The sequence below is a fragment of the Heterodontus francisci genome, chromosome 10, assembly GCF_036365525.1.
Source record: "Heterodontus francisci isolate sHetFra1 chromosome 10, sHetFra1.hap1, whole genome shotgun sequence".
Classification (NCBI taxonomy): Eukaryota; Metazoa; Chordata; class Chondrichthyes; order Heterodontiformes; family Heterodontidae; genus Heterodontus; species Heterodontus francisci.
The window spans coordinates 75,602,729-75,624,894 of NC_090380.1; the positions used below are offsets into that span (position 1 = coordinate 75,602,729).

Consider the following 22,166-nt stretch of genomic DNA (forward strand, 5'->3'; position numbering starts at 1 on the left):
GAGCTGAGGCGACTTGAGTTAACTAGGGGTGACAGAATAACCCCAGTGAAAGCATAGCCAATATGGAGGAGCATAATTCAGAGCTGGGTACAGAATTGTTAAAACTCTCCCAACTGATTCCAAAATTCAATTAGTCAGACGTGGAAGCATTTTTTGTGTCTTCTGAAAAATTGGCAAGGCAATTAAAGTAGCCAGCTGAGGCTTGGACTCTGCTGACACAGAGCAAATTAGTAGAAAAAGCCCATGAGGTTTATTCCATGTTGCCAGATGAGAGTTCATCAAATTAGGAACTGACAAAAATGCTATCCTCCGGGCATATGAGTTAGTACCCGAAGCCTATCACCAAAGGGTTTTAGAACCTTCAAGAAGCAAGCTGATCAAACTTAACTTGAGTTTGAGAGAAATAAGCAGCTGGCTTTTGACCAGTGGCTGAGGGCCCTTAAAGTGCAGCTCAGCTATGAGAATCTCAGAGAAGTAATTTTACTTGAGGAATTTAAAAACTTTCTCCCACTCTCATGAAGACGCATGTAGAGGAACAGAATGTTCCTGGAGCCCAGTGCTGGCGAATTAGTTTGCTCTCATTTGTAAATTGGTTCTCGAGGGGAAAACCTTTCCTAATCATCCCCACAAGTCCGAAAAGGACACAGGGTGGGAAGGTGATAGAAGCCCAAGCAGTCCTGGGAGGGAAAGAAAAGCAGGAGACACAGGGGGCTTCCTCCAACCAAAAGGAAAGGTGCTGGAAGTAGGAGTGAGACCCAGAGACCTGTGTGCTTCCATTGTAATAAATCAGGGCATCTAAGAGCTGACTGCTAGAAATTAAAGGAAAAACCGTTAGGGTTAATCAGGGCACACCCACGCAGTGATGGAGAAGGGACCCATGATGGAAAGCACAGCAGAACAAGCTGTGGCTTTAACTGCACTAAGAATGAGACCCAGGAAGCCTACTGCTGCAAGTGCAGGAAAATTTAATAGGATTCCTGAAGGTTATCAGGGTTGTGTGTCTGAAGGGAGAGTAACCCCATACCCCTGGAGTGCAGCAAGCAAGCCCATAGTAATTCTCAGGGACACAGGGGCCACTAGATCCATTTACTGGGAAAAGGCCTGACCTTTCCCCCAGAGAGTGCAGTGAACACCAGAATGGTGGTGAATGGTATTGGAGGGCAGTGTATGCCTGTACCTTTACACCAGGTGCACTTGGAGTGCGACCTAGTTTCGGGGCCGGTGATGGTAGGGATTGTCCCTAGTTTGCCTGTGGACGAACTTGACCTGCTGCTAAATAACGATCGAGCGGGGATGAAGGTGGTAGCTTTCCCAGTAGTGAAAGAGAGACCGCAGGAGGTCAGAGACACAGGGCAGTGGCAGGAGACTGTCCCCTGCAGTTTCCCTGAATGTGTAATGAATCAGGCCATGATCAAACCAGCTCCCTGAGAGGAGACTGAATTGGCACTGCAGGAAGGTAAACTTGAGGTCTGTCTGTCTGAAACTTTCTTTGGAAAGTTATAAGACCACGGGAATGAATTAAATGAATCTTCCCTAGCTGAGGCTCAGCAAGCTGACCCAGTATTGAGAGAGTTAGCACAGGGTGCCCAGTCTGAAATGGAAGCAGAGGGAGTCCCTGATTGCTACTATCTTAAGAATGAGATACTGATGAGTGTGGAAAAATGGCGCACTGACACGGAACACAGAAGTCCGAGTGTATCAAGCCTGTGTCCTCAGTACCTTGCTCTATGGCAGCGAGGCCTGGACAACGTATGTGAGCCAAGAGCGACGTCTCAATTCATTCCATCTTCGCTGCCTCCGGGGAATACTTGGCATCAGGTGGCAGGACCGTATCTCCAACACAGAAGTCCTCGAGGCGGCCAACATCCCCAGCTTATACACACTACTGAGTCAGCAGCGCTTGAGATGGCTAGGCCATGTGAGCCGCATGGAAGATGGCAGAATCCCCAAAGACACATTGTACAGCAAGCTCGCCACTGGTATAAAGAAAAAAAAAAGAAAATTACAGCACAGGAACAGGCCCTTCGGCCCTCCAAGCCTACATCGATCCAGATCCTCGATCTAAACCTGTCGCCTATTTTCTAAGGGTCTGTATCTCTTTACTTCCTGCCCATTCATGTATCTGTCTAGATACATCTTAAAAGACGCTATCGTGCCTGCGTCTACCACCTCCGCTGGCAACGCGTTCCAGGCACCCACCACCCTCTGCGTAAAGAACTTTCCACGCATATCCCCCCTAAACTTTTCCCCTTTCACTTTGAACTCGTGTCCCCTTGTAATTGAATCCCCCACTCTGGGAAAAAGCTTCTTGCTATCCAACCTGTCTATACCTCTCATGATTTTGTACACCTCAATCAGGTCCCCCCTCAACCTCTGTCTTTCTAATGAAAATAATCCTAATCTACTCAACCTCTCTTCATAGCTAGCGCCCTCCATACCAGGCAACATCCTGGTGAACCTCCTCTGCACCCTCTCCAAAGCATCCACATCCTTTTGGTAATGTGGCGACCAGAACTGCACGCAGTATTCCAAATGTGGCCGAACCAAAGTCCTATACAACTGTAACATGACCTGCCAACTCTTGTACTCAATACCCCACCGATGAAGGAAAGCATGCCGTATGCCTTCTTGACCACTCTATTGACCTGCGTTGCCACCTTCAGGGAACAATGGACCTGAACACCCAAATCTCTCTGTACATCAATTTTCCCCAGGACTTTTCCATTTACTGTATAGTTCATTCTGGAATTGGATCTTCCAAAATGCGTCACCTCGCATTTGCCCTGATTGAACTCCATCTGCCATTTCTCTGCCCAACTCTCCAATCTATCTATATTCTGCTGTATTCTCTGACAGTCCCCTTCACTATCTACTACTCCACCAATCTTAGTGTCGTCTGCAAACCTGCTAATCAGACCACCTATACATTCCTCCAAATCATTTATGTATATCACAAACAACAGTGGTCCCAGCACGGATCCCTGTGGAACACCACTGGTCACACGTCTCCATTTTGAGAAACTCCCTTCCACTGCTACTCTCTGTCTCCTGTTGCCCAGCCAGTTCTTTATCCATCTAGCTAGTACACCTTGGACCCCATGCGCCTTCACTTTCTCCATCAGCCTACCATGGGGAACCTTATGGAACGCCTTACTGAAGTCCATGTATATGACATCTACAGCCCTTCCCTCATCAATCAACTTTGTCACTTCCTCAAAGAATTCTATTAAGTTGGTAAGACATGACCTTCCCTGCACAAAACCATGTTGCCTATCACTGATAAGTCCATTTTCTTCCAAAAGGGAATAGATCCTATCCCTCAGTATCTTCTCCAGCAGCTTCCCTACCACTGACATCAGGCTCACTGGTCTATAATTACCTGAATTATCCCTGCTACCCTTCTTAAACAAGGGGACAACATTAACAATTCTCCAGTCCTCCGGGACCTCACCCGTGTTTACGGATGCTGCAAAGATATCTGTTAAGGCCCCAGCTATTTCCTCTCTCGCTTCCCACAGTAACCTGGGATAGATCCCATCCGGACCTGGGGACTTGTCCACCTTAATGCCTTTTAGAATACCCAACACTTCCTCCCTCCTTATGCCGACTTGACCGAGAGTAATCAAACATCTGTCCCTAACCTCAACATCCGTCATGTCCCTCTCCTTGGTGAATACCGATGCAAAGTACTCGTTTAGAATCAGACCCACCGGCCGTCCATGTCTCCGTTTTAAAGACGTCTGCAAACGCGACATGAAATCCTGTGACATTGATCACAAGTCGTGGGAGTCAGTTGCCAGCGTTCGCCAGAGCTGGCGAGCAGCCATAAAGGCGGGGCTAAAGTGTGGCGAGTCGAAGAGACTTAGCAGTTGGCAGGAAAAAAGACAAAAGCGCAAGGGGAGAGCCAACTGTGTAACAGCCCCGACAAACAAATTTTTCTGCAGCACCAGTGGAAGAGCCTGTCGCTCTCGAATTGGCCTTTATAGCCACTCCAGGCGCTGCTCCACACACCACTGATCACCTCCAGGCGCTTACCCATTGTCTCTCGAGATAAGGAGGCCAAAGAAGACTGATGAGGAAGTGGAGTTCTCCTCACAGACCTGAGAGCAAGGAGTGGACAGTGCTTCACCAGTTAGTGATGCCGCAGAGGTACCAGAGAGAAATATTAAGAATGGCCCACGAGACTACAGTGGCTGTTTTTGTGTCGGTATACGAAAAACCAAAACCCACATAAGACAGTAGTTTGACTGGCCAAAACTCCACAAAGACATGATGGAGTTCTGCAGGAGTTGCCACATGTGCTAGGTTGAGGGGAAACCCCAACTTACAGTGAAATCTGCACCCCTAAGCCCTGTATTGGTGTTTGGAGGACCCTCCAGCAGAGGGCTGGTGAACTGTAAGGGACCCCTGCCGAGAACAAAAGGGGACAGGCAGACACAAGACTGGCAGAAGGTTAGAAAGAAAAGAGAGAAAAGGGACCAATAGGGGAGGTTAAAGGAAGTCCAGGAGGAATCCCTACTGTCTGGTCAACCAGCCCCATAATATTTGAAAAGTTAAACTCCACATCCTCCTATGTAAATGCAGACACTAGAAGTACTCCACCAAAGTTGATAACAGCATTTATAGGAACCTGCAGAGACAAAGAAAGTCCTCAAAAGGGCAGAGAAACCATGAGGGTGATGCCTCACCTAGTCAAAGTGCTACAGGGGAGTGCAGCAAAATCAAACAGGAACGTCCCAGAGAACAAAGGGAAGATTAGCAAGGAATCCACCCCCACAGTCAGGAGAAAAGGGAACCAACCACCCCTAAAGTGAAAAGCACTTGCATGACTCATCAACGCACTGAAAGAGAGTTCAGAGTAGAACCGCCCACTGCCGACATGAGCAGAACTCCCACTTAGGGCTAATTAAATCTAACCCTCCCCCTGCAGACCTCAACAAAAACAAAGACACTCTAGGCAGTCATGGAAATGTGCAAACTGGAAAACTTCCCCAAAAATCACACGTTTACTCCGATGCCAAAAAGAGCAGTTTAAAGCAGCACTGCTACCAAGAAGAGATAGTCTGTAACAACTGTTAGGATTTCTGAATGAATGAGAGAGATGCATGTATCTTTTCCTGTACTTATCTTCTCTCTATTCCCTGTTAATGAAATGTTCTTTAAAAAAAAATTGTTTTTCATTCCTCTGGGTGTGGAGGTGTCATGAAGACCCCCAGCTGCCAAGAATGAGGCCTATTAATTTCGTCATATGAACATTAATTTTAAACTGTTGCTGGAATGAAGAAATGACTTGTTTAAAAAGGGATCACCAGACACTTGGTTGGAGGACATTTGCATACTAAGAAACAGTGCTTGGAGAGGCAAAAGAATTGCTCACTGATTCAGTTAACAGAGATTGGGCTGGGCAATGGTGATCTCCCCCAACCTCCTACCACCACCCCCCACCCGGCCACCAAGAGTTTTGGAATCCACAAACCTCAGGAGCAGTTGTTCCCAAATGAGGGGTTAGTCACATGACTAACCTGCTGGCCAATTTGGAGTTTTGAATTGTGCTCACAGGACAGTTTCGTCAGACTGCAGATTGTAACTGAAGCTGGAACAAGGGAGCCTCTCTCCTGGCTGGTTGTCTCCCGTTTTCTCACAATCCTCTGGACCCCCTGAAGTCACTAAAACCTCAAGAGAGAAAAGACGCCTACATCGAAACAAGTTGAAGCGTGCACTGAGCCCCAACGAACAGCAAAACTTACCGGCAGCCAAAGACTCCACATTGAACTTAAAGGACCGTAAATAACTACCAGATATTGCCTCAAACTTTTCCCCTTTATTCCTTCTACTTTTTCTGTCTCTATCTGCATGTGTGTTTATCGTGTATGCATGCTAGCATACTCGTAGTCACTAACTGAATTAGAGCTTAAGATTAATGAACTTCCACCTTTCTTGTTTAAATCTAAGGAAACCTGTCAAATTGATTTCTTTGCCTTACAATTGGAAAGCGGTGAACAAGGATTCACCGAGGGGGAGCTAAAAACATGTTGTTTCTAAAATTAAACCCTGTTACGGTTAGACCAGGCCAAGGCTGAGAGGGAACCCCTAGACCCCTATCACACCTGGTGGTAACACAGAGTTATTAGTACTTCAGTATTTAAGAAACTTTAAGTGCCAAAACCTGTGTTGCTATATTTGTTTCTGTAAGGTCCTGTGTGCAATGCAAAATGCATGATGCTGTGAGTCCTTTTTTTATATGTTTCCATTCCCTTCTGTATTTACAAAACTTGTGGATAATCAATGTATTGACAATTATATAATTTAGTATGTAAAATCTGATCTCATAGATGGCTTAATGGATAAGTGCATTACATGATGTGATGCACAAGCTTCTTTTATATTGGTTTTGTGCCATGCTGGTGCTGCTAGTTCAATTCCAGTTCTTTGCTGAGTTAACAGATCTCAGTCATAGCAACACTGGTCTCAGCTAGCAAAGAAGTTCTCATTCCTCATTATTATCAAAAGACCCTTGCTGCAGATGTTTCTGTATCGATGCATGGGTGCAGAAAATATCAGGCTAAGCTGTGACAGCTCATGCAGTCATATAACTGGCTAACACTTGTTCTAGCTCATAAACAAGCACTGGCATTTTGAATAAGATATATTCGGACTGACAGCATCTGTGGAATTATACCATACTAAGAGTTACTAGGGTCCATTTTTATTCCTGGGCGAGAAAACGGCTTAGCAAGCACCTGGCCCTTCTGGGCACAGTAACCGTGACTCTCAGCTGATTTTAGCCTCATTACCATGCATCTTGCTGACCTCCTGATCAAAAAAGCCTGAAAGTCAGCAGGAAGTGGCTAACTGGTTGTTAAAATTTTGCGGCTCGGAGGTCACTCCTCGGGCCTGACAGGTCCTGACAGAAGGCAAGTGCATTGGAGGGCACATGGAGAGGAATCATGGTTGGGAGAGTGGAAAGCCTCAGGAAGGAGTGGCCCAAGGTTTCCTTGTGGGGTCCAGAGGAACATTCCTGCTCCTCCTGGCTCACATGGAAACCCTTTTCAAAAAAAATAAACTTTACACGCTTCTGGTGTTGGATCCAGATCCTGACAGCAATTTAAAATTGCAGCCCACTAAATTGGAGTGGAAAAGTGCCCCTCTCCATTTTAATTGCTCCCACCGCCACCCACTTCCCCACCCCCCCACCCCCCCACCCCACCATGGTTTCTGGACGGGAGTGCAGTTCAAATCAACCCCATTATTTTCTGGACGGGTGAAAAAAGGTTTGAGAGTAAAAATATTCTGGCCTGAATGCAGTGTAAATCTGCTTGGTTACTGAGCTTTGTGATGTTTTCCACATTTTTAATGTCAGATTTTTTTAAACATATTTTAAAAGCTGCAGTAAAGATCTCTAATCTAAACTTGGTACAATTGATTACTGTCATGTTGAGTGTAGAATTTACAGATGCAGAAATCTTTACTTGACTGATACTTGTCTGATACAAGAAAAACTGGTTTCTCTTTTTGTTTCTAATGTTTCCAGTACAAGATACCAGGGCCTCATGTTGGTACATACCTCTACAATCTGCACAACCAGCAAGTGGACTCTTCATCTCCTCCTGTCTTAAAGTGTCCCTCTGTTCTAGAAGTTCGTCAGCTCTTTCAGTATGAGCCTATCAACACAGAAATGCGACATAAATTGCAGAGTTGTCTTAAGGTATTTCCAGAAGGCATTTGATAAGGTACCACATCAAAGGTTATCGCAGAAAATAAAAGCTCATGGTGTAGGGGGTAACATATTGGCATGGATAGAAGATTGGTTAGCTAACAGGAAACAGAGTAGGCATAAATGGGTAATTTTCTGGTTGGCAAGATGTAATGAGTGGTGAGCCACACAGAACTGTGCTGGGGCCTCAACTTTTTACAATTTATATAAATGACTTAGAAGAAGCGACCGAAGGTATGGTTGCTAAATTTGCTGATGACACAAAAGATAGGTAGGAAAGTAACTTGTGAAGAGGACATAAGGAGGCTACAAAGGGATACAGATAGGTTAAGTGAGTGGGCAAAGACCTGGCAAATGGAGTATAATGTGGGAAGGTGTGAAATTGTCCACTTTGACAGGAAGAATAAAAAAGAAACATATTATCTAAATGGTGAGAGATTGCAGAGCTCTGAGATGCAGAGGGATCTGGGTGTCCTAGTGCATGAATCACAAAAGGTTAGTATGCACGTACAGCACGTAATTAAGAAAGCTAATAGAATGTTATCATTTATCGCAAGGGCAATTGAATTCAAAAGTAGGGAGGTTATGCTTCAGCTATACATGGCATTAGTGAGACCACATCTGGAGTACTGTGTACAATATTGGTCTCCTTATTTAAGGAAGGATGTAAATGCGTTGGAGGCAGTCCAGAGAAGGTTTACTAGACTAATACCTGGAATGGGTGGGCTGTCTTATGAGGAAAGATTGGACAGGCTAGGCTTGTATCCGCTGGAAAAGTAAGAGGCGACTTGATTGAAACATATAAGATCCTGAGGGGGCTTTACAGGGTGAATGTGGAAAGGATGTTTCCCCTTGTGGGAGAAACTAGAACTAGGAGTCACTGTTTAAAAATAAGGGGTCGCCCATTTAAGACAGAGATGAGGAGAAATTTTTTCTCCCAGAGGGTCATGAGTCTTTGGAATTCATTTCCTCAAAAGGCAGTGGAAGCAGAGTCTTTGAATATTTTTAAGGCAGAGGTAGATAGATTCTTGATAAGCAAGGGGGTGGAAGGTTATCAGGCTAGATGGAAATGTGGAGTAATCGGTTCAGCCATGCACTTATTGAATGGCAGAGCAGGTTTGAAGGGTCAAGTGGCCTACTCCTGCTCCTAATTCATATTCAAACTTAGAGTCATAGAGAGATACAGCACTGAAACAGGCCCTTTGGCCCAATGAGTCTGTGCTGACCATCAACCAGCCATTTATACTAATCCTACATTAATCCCATAATACCTACCTTCCCTCAATTCTCCTACCTAGACTAGGGGCAATTTACAATGGCCAATTTACTTAGCAACCTGCAAGTCTTTGGCTGTGGGAGGAAACCAGAGCACCCGGTATAAACCCCACACAGTCACAGGGAGAACTTGCAAACTCCACACAGGCAGTACCCAGAACTGAACCTGGGTTGCTGGAGCTGTGAGGCTGCAGTGCTAACCACTGCACCACTGTGCCACCCTTTGGGGAGTGACAGAAGCTCTATGCAGAACAAAATATTTAATAATCTGACCAAAATTCCTGCTCAGATTTTTAAATTTGATACACTAGAGCAAAAAAGGTGCATGTGTAGTCAAAGATTTCAGTTATCTTTCCCAAAAGGTTCAGATAACATTAAATATATTGCCAGTTTTGGGGATAGTTAAGATGATCACCATAAGAGCCATAATAACAAAGTGGGAGGTGAGGAGAATTGTTTTATATTGAGAGTTGTAGGGGCATGGCATGCCATACCAGAAACAGTGAGGGCAGCAGAATCCATTAAAGCTTTTAATAGAGAAATAGATAAACATTTGTAAAAGAAAAACTTACAGCTATGGCAAAGGTCCAGGGGAATGGGACTAAGTAGATCGGTTTTTCAGAGTCGCCACAAGCATGATGGCCACTTCTGTGCTGTAAAATTGCATAATTCTGTAACTACGAGCTAAATTATTAGGGGAAGGAGAAGAAATAGCATGCTAATGCTGTATTTAATTGCACATAGCAGCTCAAAGGGCAGACGCTATTGTCATTTTTGTTGAAATGAAATTCAAAGAAAGTGTACAGCAAGAGCCCCCAAGTTCACAGATACAGAAGTAATAATGTTGTTGCAGTAAGGCAGGCTGAAGAAGGGAGGATCTCCGTGGCATGGAGTATCACAATGGGCTGGATTTTGTTCTCAGCCTGATGTCAGATTTCGTGGCGGGGGTGGGGCCATGGAATTGGAGTGGCAGCGACCGCCACAGAATCCGACACCAGGATTGCCGGGCCCGATCTTCACTGCGGCGGGGAAGCTCTGTGGCAGCCTCTCTGCTGCTCTGCAATGGGACTTAGTTAGAATACTTAAAATACTTCTCTGCATACGTTACCATGTCATCTGCCATGATCTTCCCATCCGTTCCCAATCTTCAGAATGACGTGCGGCACTCAAGTGCCTTCGCTTTTCTGTCCAGGAGAAGCTGGCACCATGGAGGAGGGGAAGGGGTCACCGCTGCATTTTGAGTATAGATGGGGGGGTTGGTGAAAGGGTTAACTGTACATTCAGTGTACACATTGGGGGAAGGGGTCAACCCTGCATTCAGTGTATAGGTGTAGGCGGGCAATTCTGCATTCATTGTATGCATGGGGGGTTGGGGGTCAAGTCTGCATTCAGTGTATACATGGGGGGTTGGGGGTCAAGTCTGCATTCAGTGTATGCATGGGGAGGGAAGGCGTTAATTCTGCATTCAGTGTATATATGGGGGGGGGCAACTCTGCATTATTTTATGGATGTGGCCTCGGGAGAAACTCTGCATATGTTTGCAGGACCGGCAGCCTTTTAAAAATAATGCCAGCAAATCTGGTGACATCGTTCACAGCATCGCATAGGCCACCCTCAGCATGTGATGGGGGCGGCGACCGCCGTCAATATGTAAAGTGGCTGCCCGCAATGTAATCACGGGTGGTGCCGCACGTGAGTCCCATGGGGGATGGCTGCCATGTTCCACACCCACTGCTGCTCCCGGCGGCGGGACTACAAAATCTAGCCCAATGTCTCAAGAAGAGCTGCCCAGGGGAAGTAGAAGAGAATGTCCAGATAGACAATGTCAACTTAACTACTCCAATCTGTAGAGAAAGAAGTCCAATAACCTTAGTGACTCATACAAAGTAAGAGGAAACCTTCTACAATGCACAGTATTCAGCATGTCTGCCACTGTGCTATTGTCCCCCTAATACGGTATTAAAGTACTTTAATTGCTTACCATCACTGCTCATGAGATAGGACAATGCTTTTGCCACCCCCAGCCATCATTTATAAAATCTTTGTATTTAGGGACTGAAATTCTGCCCTGGTCATGTTTGCAATGGTACATTTTGGCACACAGAATAGTTACCCATTTTTTCTGCTGTCCCCTCATTTACATAGCATTTGTGCACTCTCAGCATGATTTGGGGTCTGCGATAGGATGCACAGGCTCAGGTCCTGGGCAGGACCATGAATATGCAGGCACTGTTCCATAAAGTGACACCTGCATTTTCTGTTGTCTGCAAATTGTTGAATTCTGCTTTCCCTTGTTTGTGTTGTGCAGAGAGGAGCCAGGGTCTTCCAGATTGTAGCAGGGAGGTGATGCCAAGGAGATATGCTATGTTTGAGTGTGCAAAACACCCTTCTCAGCAAGTTGAGTCAAAGCTGCCTCGAAAAAGATGGCCGAGTAGCTCAATGCAGAGTCCCCAGTAAAAAGAGGATCCCTCTTTTGATGGCTGTGTCGTGCGGTATATGGCAAACTACGATAATGGAAAAACTTTGACAAGCTACTACTACAGGACATCCCCTAACCCATCCTGAGCAAACGCTGTTTGAGAGTATCTGCTGTGGCTGTGAATCAGTGGCAGCACTCTCAGCCTCTAAGTTAGAGGTGTAGGTTCAAGACCCACTCCAGATATCTAAGGCGGCATTGAGAGAGTGCTACCCTGACAGAGGTGCCATCTTCAGAGAAGAACATAAGAAATAGGAGCAGCAGTAGACCATATGGCCCCTCAAGGCTGCTCCGCATTCAGTAAGATCATGGCTGAACTCTACAACAACTCCACTTTCTGCCCTATCCCCATATCCCTTGCCTCCTTTGGTGCTGAAAAATCTATGGTTCTCGGTCTTGAGCATACTTATCAACTGAGTATCTGTAGCCTTCTGGGAAAGAATTCCAAAGATTCGCAACCCTCTGCGTGAAGAAATGTCTCCTCATCTCAGTCCTAAATGATCAACCCCTTATACTGAGACTATGACCCCTAGTTCTAGATTCGCCAGCCAAGGAAACAATCTCTCAGCATCTACTCTACCAAGTCCTGTAAGAATTTTATACATTTCAATTAGATCACCTTTATTCTTTTAAACTCCGGGGGATATAGGCTATTTCTATTCACTGTCTCCTCATAGGACAGCCCTCTCATCCCAGGAATCAACCCAGTGAACCTTCGTTGCACCCCCTGTAAGGAAAGTATATCTCTCCTTAGGTAAAAAAAAATTGTATGCAGTACCCCAGATGTGATCTCACCAAAATCTTATATAATTACAGTGACTTCCTTATGCTCCAACCCCCTTACAATAAAGGTTGAGACATTAAGCCAAGGCCCCATCATCCTTCTCAGGTCTCTCTCTCTCTTTGGCCTCCTTGTCTCGAGAGACAATGGGTAAGCGCCAGGAGGTGGTCAGTGGTTTGTGGAGCAGCGCCTGGAGTGGCTATAAAGGCCAATTCTACAGTGACAGACTCTTCCACAGGTGCTGCAGATAAAGCTTGTTGTCAGGGCTGTTACACAGTTGGCTCTCCCCTTGCGCTTCTGTCTTTTTTCTTGCCAACTGCTAAGTCTCTTCGACTCGCCTTTGTGGTTGCCCGCCAGCTCTGGCGATCGCTGGCAACTGACTCCAACGACTTGTGATCAATGTCACAGGACTTCATGTCGCGTTTGCAGACATCTTTAAAGTGGAGCCATGGACGGCCGGTGGGTCTGGTACCAGTGGCGAGCTCACTGTACAATGTCCTTGGGGATCCTGCCATCTTCCATGTGGTTCACATGGCCAAGCCATCTCAGGCGCCGCTGGCTTAGTAGGGTGTATATGCTGGGGATGTTGGCCGCCTCGAGGACTTCTGTGTTGGAGATACGATCCTGCCACCTGATGCCAAGGATTCTCCGGAGGCAGCGAAGATGGAATGAATTGAGACGTCGCTCTTGGCTGATGTACGTTGTCCAGGCCTCGCTGCCATAGAGCAAGGTACTGAGGACACAGGCTTGATACACTTGGACTTTTCTGTTCTGTGTCAGTGCGCCATTTTCCCACACTCTCTTGGCCAGTCTGGACATAGCAGAGGAAGCCTTTCCCATGCGCTTGTTTAATTCTGCATCGAGAGACAGGTTACTGGTGATAGTTGAGCCTAGGTAGGTGAACTCTTGAACCACTGCCAGAGTGTGATCGCCGATATTGATAGATGGGGCATTTCTGACGTCCTGCCCCATGATGTTCGTTTTCTTGAGGCTGATGGTTAGACCAAACTCATTGCAGGCAGCCGCAAACCTGTCGATGAGTCTCTGCAGACACTCTTCAGTGTGAGATGTTAATGCAGCATCGTCAGCAAAGAGGACTTTTCGTACTTTGGTCTTCGCTTTTAGACGGGCAAGGTTGAACAACCTGCCATCTGATCTTGAGTGGAAGAAAATTCCTTCTTCTGAGGACTTGAATGCATGTGAAAGCAGCAGGGAGAAGAAGATCCCAAACAGTGTTGGTGCGAGAACACAGCCCTGTTTCACGCCACTCAGGATTGGAAAGGAGTCTGATGAGGTGCCGCTATGCTGAATTGTGCCTTTCATATTGTCATGGAATGAGGTGATGATACTTAGTAGCTTTGGTGGGCATCCAATCTTTTCTCGTAGTCTGAAGAGACCACGTCTGCTGACGAGGTCAAAGGCTTTGGTGAGATCAATGAAAGCAACGTAGAGGGGCATCTGTTGTTCACGGCATTTCTCCTGTAGCTGGCGAAGGGAGAACAGCATGTCAATGGTGGATCTCTCTGCTCGAAAGCCACACTGTGCCTCAGGATAGACATGCTCAGCCAGCTTCTGGAGCCTGTTTAAAGCGACGCTTTAAACACGCTCGTGTCGCTTTAAACAGGCTTCTCAGGTAGGCATAAAAGATCTCATGGTACTACTTCAAAGAAGAACAGGGAAGTTCTTCCTGGTGTCCTGGACAATATTAACTCCTCAAACAACATCACTAAAACAGATTGTCTGGTCATTATCTGTTGTTTCTCGGAACTGCTGAGTGCAAATTGGCTAGCTTGTTGTAGGTAGGTGAACCCGCACCTTCCCTATTATACTCGAATTCCAGAGTCCAGCCTGATCCCGTCCGGGTGGGGTAAACTGGTCAAGGCTCACAACTCGGTATTATTTAAAATTGTACTCACGCATACTGTTCTCTAACTCCTTTCAATTTCAAACACTACTCACCCCAGCGATCACATCCACCCGTAGTTTATCCTTGCAAGTCGCCCAATCTGTCCTAAACGCACACTTCTTATGATCCAAAGATCACACCCGTGACAATGATTGATGCAACCCCCGCCCCCCTTTTGAGCATAACATCTTAATTTTGTCTGTTTCTGCAAATCTATAGAGTCCTTAATCTGATTACTTCCACATCCTGAGTCCATGAATAGCCGATTAACACACAAAGGTGTTTTAATGGGTAAAATTCTGGGCTCATCAGATCTGTCCAGACTGGCCAAGAGAGTGTGGGAAAATGGCGCACTGACACGGAACACAAAAGTCCGAGTGTATCAAGCCTGTGTCCTCAGTACCTTTCTCTATGGCAGCGAGGCCTGGACAACGTATGTCAGCCAAGAGCAACGTCTCAATTTATTCCATCTTCGCTGCCTCCGGAGAATATTTGGCATCAGGTGGCAGGACCATATCTCCAACACAAAAGTCCTCGAGGCGGCCAACATCCCCAGCTTATACACACTACTGAGTCAGCGGCGCTTCAGATGGTTTGGCCATGTGAGCCGCATGGAAGATGGCAGGATCCCCAGAGACACATTGTACAGCGAGCTCGCCACTGGTATCAGACCCACCGGCTGTCCATGTCTCCGCTTTAAAGACGTCTGCAAATGCGACATGAAGTCCTGTGACATTGATCACAAGTCGTGGGAGTCAGTTGCCAGCGTTCGCCAGAGCTGGCGGGCAGCCATAAAGGCGGGGCTAAAGTGTGGCGAGTCGAAGAGACTTAGCAGTTGGCAGGAAGAAAGACAAGCGCAAGGGGAGAGCCAACTGTGTAACAGCCCCGACAAACAAATTTTTCTGCAGCACCTGTGGAAGAGCCTGTCACTCTAGAATTGGCCTTTATAGCCACTCAAAGCGCTGCTCCACACACCACTGACCACCTCCAGGCGCTTATCCATTGTCTCTCGAGATAAGGAGGCCAAAGTAGAAGAAGATCAGAACTGTCAGGTTGGCGAGTGAGTTTTACCTTCTGTAACAGTTTTGAGATTAACGTTTCCCAGAGATGTCGGCCTCGATCCAGACACGGTGGAATCACGGTCATTATTTTGTAAGTCCTGTTAACAGCTTGGTCACAGGAATTGCATGGTAAGGGCAATCACTTAAATTTGAACAAACACATCCATTGTGTGGTCTGATTGCTCTAGCTATTTCTTGGTTAACATATTCATCAAGTCAATCCGTCGTGTCTGTGTCTCTGTATGATTAATTTCATTTCAGCTCCCAGCTTGTTTTAAGAGTTCAGTTAAAGGTCCTGTTGGTTCCTGAGATATGAAACTTGGGCTATTTCTGATGATTGTCAATTAATAAACAGCTTTTGCAGTACACCCACTTGACCCTTTAATGTCAGTCTACTTTAAGTTAAATGCATTTTTGCTGCAGGACTGGCTACAGTGTTTCCTACATTACAACAGTGATTATACTCTGAAGTACTTAATTAGCTGTAAATTACTCTGGGTCATCCTGAGGTTGTGAAAGGTGCTATATAAATGCAAGTCTTTCTTATTTTTCATCAATAATAATTTTTATTATTACCCTTGTGGGGCTTTGAAATAAATCCAGGCTCAGCTGCTGTGTTTTGTGCAGAGGAATCAACAGTAGTAAGTCTTGATCCCCAAGAAGCGAACCCTCCACTTGCTGGGAATCAATAACACGGTATGGTTGAGTGAAGGAAAATAAACTCATGAGTGCTGTCAGGGAATTTAGTTGTCAGTTATATTGTAGTGCCGGTGGTCACCACCAATTGGACGTTAATGGCCTTGCAATTCATGAAGGCTACATTCCTGCCGAGAGGGACGTTAATGGCTATATATGCACCCCATCAATAATCCACTATATTTTGAGGAGTTCTGCTATGCAGAAGAATTCTCGAGCTCAGATTTGTACCTCCATGGATCTCTGGGGAACTTTGTTGGTTGTTCACTTTTCTGAACAAGTCGCCATCACCAGGTGAATGCACATATGTCCTGCAGATTGATTAATATTGCAAATATTACCATCGGTCCCCTTGGAATGACCATGAGGCAAAAAATGTTCAAGGCAGTGGTCATCTTGCCTACAGCAAGGGTGTGTTTTCCTGAAGTGCAACTGAAGGCCCTTCTCCAAAAAGCTGCAGCTCTTTTGGACCACCTCCTTGTTGAACCATAACCAACAAAGATAAGGCCAATGGATCTAGTAAAGAGGTAATGGTGTGTAGGTGGCCTTCTTCATGTCTGAAGTTGGACTATCCTGGCATTCAGAATTGCTTCATGGTCATCCTCTTTTTCTTCCAAATAAGTCACAGAATCACAGAATCATTACAGTGCATAAGGAGGCCATTCATCCATCATGTCTGCACCGGCTGTCCGAAAGAGCAGTTCACTCAGTTCCATTCCCCTGCCTTCTCTCCATAACCCTGCACATTCTTCCTTTTCATATAACTGTCTAATTCTCTTTTGACTGCTACAATTGAACCTGCCTCCACCACACTCTCACACAGTGCATTCCAGACCCTAACCATTCTCTGCGTGAAAAAGGTTTTCCTCATGTCACTTTTTCTTCTCTTACCAAATTCTTTAAAACTGTGCCCTCTCATTCACGATCCTTTCATGAGTTGTAACAGTTTCTCTCTACTCTGTCCAGACCCTCATGATTTTGAATATCTCTATCAAATCACCTCTCAGCCTTCTCTTCTCCAAGGAAAACAGTCCTAACTTCTCCAATCTATCTTCATAACTGAGGTTCTTCATCCATGGAACTATTCTTGTGAATCTTTTCTGTACTACTCCAATGACCTCACGTCTTTCCTAAAGTGAGGTGCCCAGAGCTGTAAGCAATACTCCAGCTGAGGCTGAAGTAGTGTCTTTTACATGTTCAACATAATCTCCTTGCTCTTGTACTCTATGCCCCTATTAATAAAGCCCAGGATACTGTATGTTTTGTTAACCGCTCTCTCAACCTGTCCTGCAACCTTCAATGACTTATGCACGTATACACTGAGGTCCCTCTGCTCCTACACCCTCTTTATAATTGTACCCTTTATTTTATATTGTCTCTCCATGTTCTTCCTACCAAAATGAATCATTTCACATTTCTCTGCATTGAGTTTCATCTGCCACCTGTTGGTCCATTCCACCAACTTGTCTATGTCCTTTTGAAGTTCTACACTATCCTTGTTACAGTTCACAATGCTTCCAAGTTTCGTATCATCTGCAAACTTTGAAATTGTTCCCTGTACATCAAGGTCTAGGTCATTAATATATATCAGGAAAAGCAAGGGTCCCAACACGACCCCTGGGGAACTCCACTACAAACCTTCCTCCAGCCCGAAAAACATCCTTTAACCACTACTGTCTGTTTCCTGTCACTCAGTCAATTCCATATCCATGTTGCTGCCGTCCCTTTTATTCCATGAGCTATAAGTTTGCTGACAAGTCTGTTGTGTGGTACTACATCAAATGCCTTTTGAAAGTCCATGTACACCACAAGCATAGACTCGGTGGGCCGAAGGGCCTGTTTCAGTGCTGTATCTCTAAATATAAAAAAATAATAATATAAACAGCCTTGCTGTCATCAACACTCTCTGTTACCCCCTCAAAAAACTCCAGCAAGTTAGTTAAACATGATTTTTCATTTAGAAATCCATGCTGGCTTTCCTTACTTAACCTGCATTTGTCCAAGTGACTATTAATTTTGTTCTGAATTATTTTTTCTAGAAGTTTCCCCACCACTGAAGTTAAATTGACTGGCCTGTAGTTGCTGGATTTATCTTTACACCCTTTATTGACCAACGGTGTAGTGTTTGCAATTCTTCAGTCCTCTGGCACCACCCCCGAGTCTAAGGAAGACTGAAAAATTATGGCCAGTGCCTCCGCAATTTCCACCCTCACTTCCCTCAGTATCCTTGGATGCATCTCATCCAGCCCTGGTGCTTTATCCACTTTAAGTACAGACCGCCTATCTAATACATTCTCTTTATTAATTTTAAACCCTTCTAGTGTTTAAATTACCTCTTCTTTCACCATTGCCTGGGTTGTATCTTCTTCCTTGGTAAAGACAGATGCAAAGTATTCATTTAATACCTCAGCTATATCCTCTGCCTCCGTGTGTAAATCCCCTTTATGGTCCCTACTCAACCCCACTCCTCCTTTTATCACCCATCTCCTATTTATGTTTCTATAGAAAACTTTGGGATTTCCTTTAATACGAGCTGCCAGTCTCTTTTCATGCTCTCTCTCTTTGCTTCTGTTATTTGCTTTTTTACTTCCCCTCTGGACCTTCAATATTCAGCCTGGTTCTCAATAATATTTTCTACCTGGCATCTTTCATAAGCACACTTTTTCTTCTTCATCTTAATCTCTACCTCTTTTGTCATCCAGGGAACTCTGGATTTGTTTGTCCTTTTTCTCCCCTTTGAGGGAACATACCTTGACTGTGCCCGAGCTATCTCTTCTTTGAAGGTAGCCCACTGTTCAGCTCCCAGTTTTCCTGCCAACGTTTGACTCCAATTTATTCACCCCAGCTCCATTCTTAACCCCTTGAAGTTGGCTTTCCCCCAGTTAATTATTCTTACTCTGGATTGTTCTTTGTCCTTTTCTACAGTCAGCCTGAACCTAATGATACAATGATCACTGTCTCCTAAAAGCTCTCCTATTGATACTTGATCCACTTGACACACCTCATTCCCAAGAACCAGGTCTAGCAGTGCCTCTCTTCTCTTTGGATTAGACACATACTGCTGTAGAAAATTTTCCTGAACACACTCTAGGAACTCTTGCCCCTCACTGCCCTTTTTACTACTACTATCTAATTAATGAATAATTAAAGTCCCCCATTATAACTGCCCTATAATTTTTGCACCCCTCTGTAATTTCCTTGCAGGTTAAGTGTAAAGGAATCCCATACAGTATTCCGCTCTGCTGATGGGGAAGGCAGGGTTCCACTAGTTTCCATCTTTCTTCCACAGTTGCAACATTAAGGTTTGTAAATTTCTCCCACATTGCAACAAAATTGCAATGGTGCCCAAATTTGCACCTTTACACTTTAAATTAATGCAACAGTCAAAATATAGAGTACTTATAAACAGTGCCGGGGACAGCCTGCACCTGACCAGCAATCAATGAAAGTGGACAATAGTGGCATAGGTGTACCTGGTGCCAAAACTGAGAGAAAATCAGCCTTATGATATGGTAGAATCATAGCGATTTTAAGCTGACAAACTTGTTCTCAATCCAAGGTATTCTATCACATATATCAAAGAATCAGTACATTGTAGACAAGCTCTAAATTTCCGATGTTTAGAGTAATATTTCTTTAATTGTAGAAATACATAGAACTCAGTCTGCAGAAGGAGCAAGAGCTGAATGATATGTTACTTAAGGAGCCACGCAATGAGGAAGAGCTTGTCCATGCTGCTGATCTGCTCAAACTCGTTCTGGTAAGAAATCACTGTTATAGTCGGCACTGCTACTTGACCAATTCATCCAACTGGAATTTGCTGCTATGACATGAGGCAGTTTGGAGAAGAGGCCCAAAACTAAAGTTACTTATTTCTTTATGATTGACTCACTTCTGAGGATTGTGAATCACATCACAAAAATCATTTCTTAACTGGCACTGATCCAGAATAATGCCTCACAGACACCAAAAAAAGTCTCAAATTATATTAGATTCTAATTGAAAACCACAGTAAACTGGGCAAACAGTTAATGGGTAAACCTGTAGATATCAATGGGAAACGGCACTTGGTAAATTACGAAACCAATATATACCCCTAAAAGGCAACTTTTGTCGTTAAGTAACCATGATAAACAAATGTGTTAAGAGACAACATACAAACGTACAGAAATGATTGACAGGAAGGGAGCTACTGGTCCATCCATTCTGTCCCACACTGTGATGCTTTATACATTGTTAAAAGTGTTTTGTTTTTAAAAAGAAAACTTATTATTCTGCGTGTTTTAAAAGCTGAGAAAAGGATCTTTTGCTCAGTGAAAGACATCTACAAAATAATTGGAATTCCTGCAATATTTTGAAAGGAAGTTCACAACAAGAGTTAAACTTTATGGGTGTTTTGAAAGGAAGTTGAACTTGTACAAGGACAGGAAGGCCAGCAGTTTCAAGGAAACCACAGGGATTTGACCTTTCTTCAGAGCAGCTTTTGAACCGGGGGAGACACTGTGTCTGAACATGTGACCATGTTCAGGAAGGTTTTTTTTCACCTTGGACCCTTTAAAAAGCCAGTGAATTGGACAAAAAGCAGGAATTTGACATCTTTGTTTTGACCTGCCTGGAGCAAGAGAAAAAATACCCAGAAAATTGTTACTTCTCTCTGTAAAGGAGACTTACATCTCTTGAAAAGGAATCCTGCATTTGAAAGGTGGCAGATTCCTGATGCCTCCGGTCTCTGAAGAATTCCTACATCCAGTATAATTCCTGCTGCCTCCTGTGTGCTAAGAAATCCTGAAATCTGAAGAATTCTTCTACTGCTAGACTGCTGTTTCAAAACCCAGGCAGACCTGTTGCTACACCCCTGATGGAAGACCTATGTGATGCCTGCTGCAGTTAAATTGCCATGAACGCCTACCCATCACAGACTGTTCATCAACCTCACCTGGAGAAACTTCAAATGGCTTCCAACTATTCGACTCAGGGACACCTCACTGTACCGAAACATCCTACCAGAGCGTGAAACTCAATTTTTTAAATTATTCCTTCAATTCCTAAAAAACAGCTGTAAACCAAAAATCCTTTCTCCCTGGTTAACCGGTTTCTTTTTGAATGTATGTGTGTGTTAGCATAAGGGTTATGGAAATAAGGATTTTTTTCATATAAAGATTTATCTCGTTAGTAGTTCACACCAATTATTTCTTTTCTAATAAATAGTTAATGTTGTTATTGTTTAAAGAAACCTTGTTTGGTGTGCTTTATACTTGGGGGGGCAGGGGGGGGTGGGGGAACGGGGAATGTAGTGTTTGATTTGGCTATTCTTCAGTAGGTGGGAAACTTTATTTGATATGCTATGACCTGTGGAGTAATGGGATTGAATTAATGGTGCATTACTCCCACCTTGATCATAAAAACATCATAATACATACAGTACCCACCACTGGAGCCATATAGTCTCCTGGGAGATGCAGAAAAAGCAGATAAAAACCCAGGCCAAATAAAATCTGAAAAATTCTTCTCTGACCCCTTTAGGCGATCAAAACTGGATCAGGGGATCATGTTGTCCCTGATTTATGTTGCAGGATCCCTACTCTTGTACAAGGTGATCTCCATCCCAGCCAGAAACAGATCATGCTCTGTCTTGAAAGAATACAGTGAAGCAACATTCACTGCATGAGTTTGCAAACTGTTCCATAGGTTCATTGTTCTCTGGGGTAAAGAGAACAGCCTAACACCAAACTAGTTCTGCCCTTGAATAATTTGTAAGCTTTTTTTATTATTTATTCATGGGATGTGGGAGTCGCTGGCTAGGCCAGCATTTATTGCCCAACCCTAATTGCTCTGGAGAAGGTGGTGGTGAGCTGCCCTCTTGAACTGCTGGAGTCCTTGGGCTGTAGGTACGCCAACAGTGCTGTTAGTAAGGGAGTTCCAGGATTTTGACCCAGCAACAGTGAAGGAATGGTGATATAGTTCCAAGTCAGGATGGTGTGTGGCTTGGAATGGAACTTGCAGGTGGTGGTGTTCCCATGCATCTGCTGTCCTTGTTCTTCTAGATGGTAGAGGTCGCGGGTTTGGAAGGTGCTGTTGAAGGAGCCTTGGTTAGTTGCTGCAGTGCATCTTGCAGATGGTGCACACTGCTGCCACTGTGAGTTGGTAGTGCAGAGAGTGAATGTTGAAGGTGGTGGATGGGGTGCCAATCAAGCGGGCTGCTTTATCCTGGATGGTGTCGAGCTTCTTGAGTGTTGTTGGAGCTGAACCCATCCAGG

General features: G+C 44.7%; 1 protein-coding gene across 14 annotated transcripts in view; it reads left to right on the forward strand.

Moving 5' to 3' along the window:
- The window catches only part of spag17 (sperm associated antigen 17), a 428,416-nt gene that overhangs the window by 309,871 nt on the left and 96,379 nt on the right, over positions 1 to 22,166 (forward strand). For 13 of the 14 annotated variants that reach the window (XM_068040791.1, XM_068040788.1, XM_068040787.1 and 10 more), the window contains 2 exons: positions 7,532 to 7,705; positions 19,556 to 19,669. In XM_068040791.1, coding sequence (XP_067896892.1) covers positions 7,532 to 7,705; positions 19,556 to 19,669 — 288 coding nt within the window. The remainder of the gene's footprint in view (positions 1 to 7,531; positions 7,706 to 19,555; positions 19,670 to 22,166) is intronic. The other variant, XM_068040794.1, reaches the window with a different exon arrangement.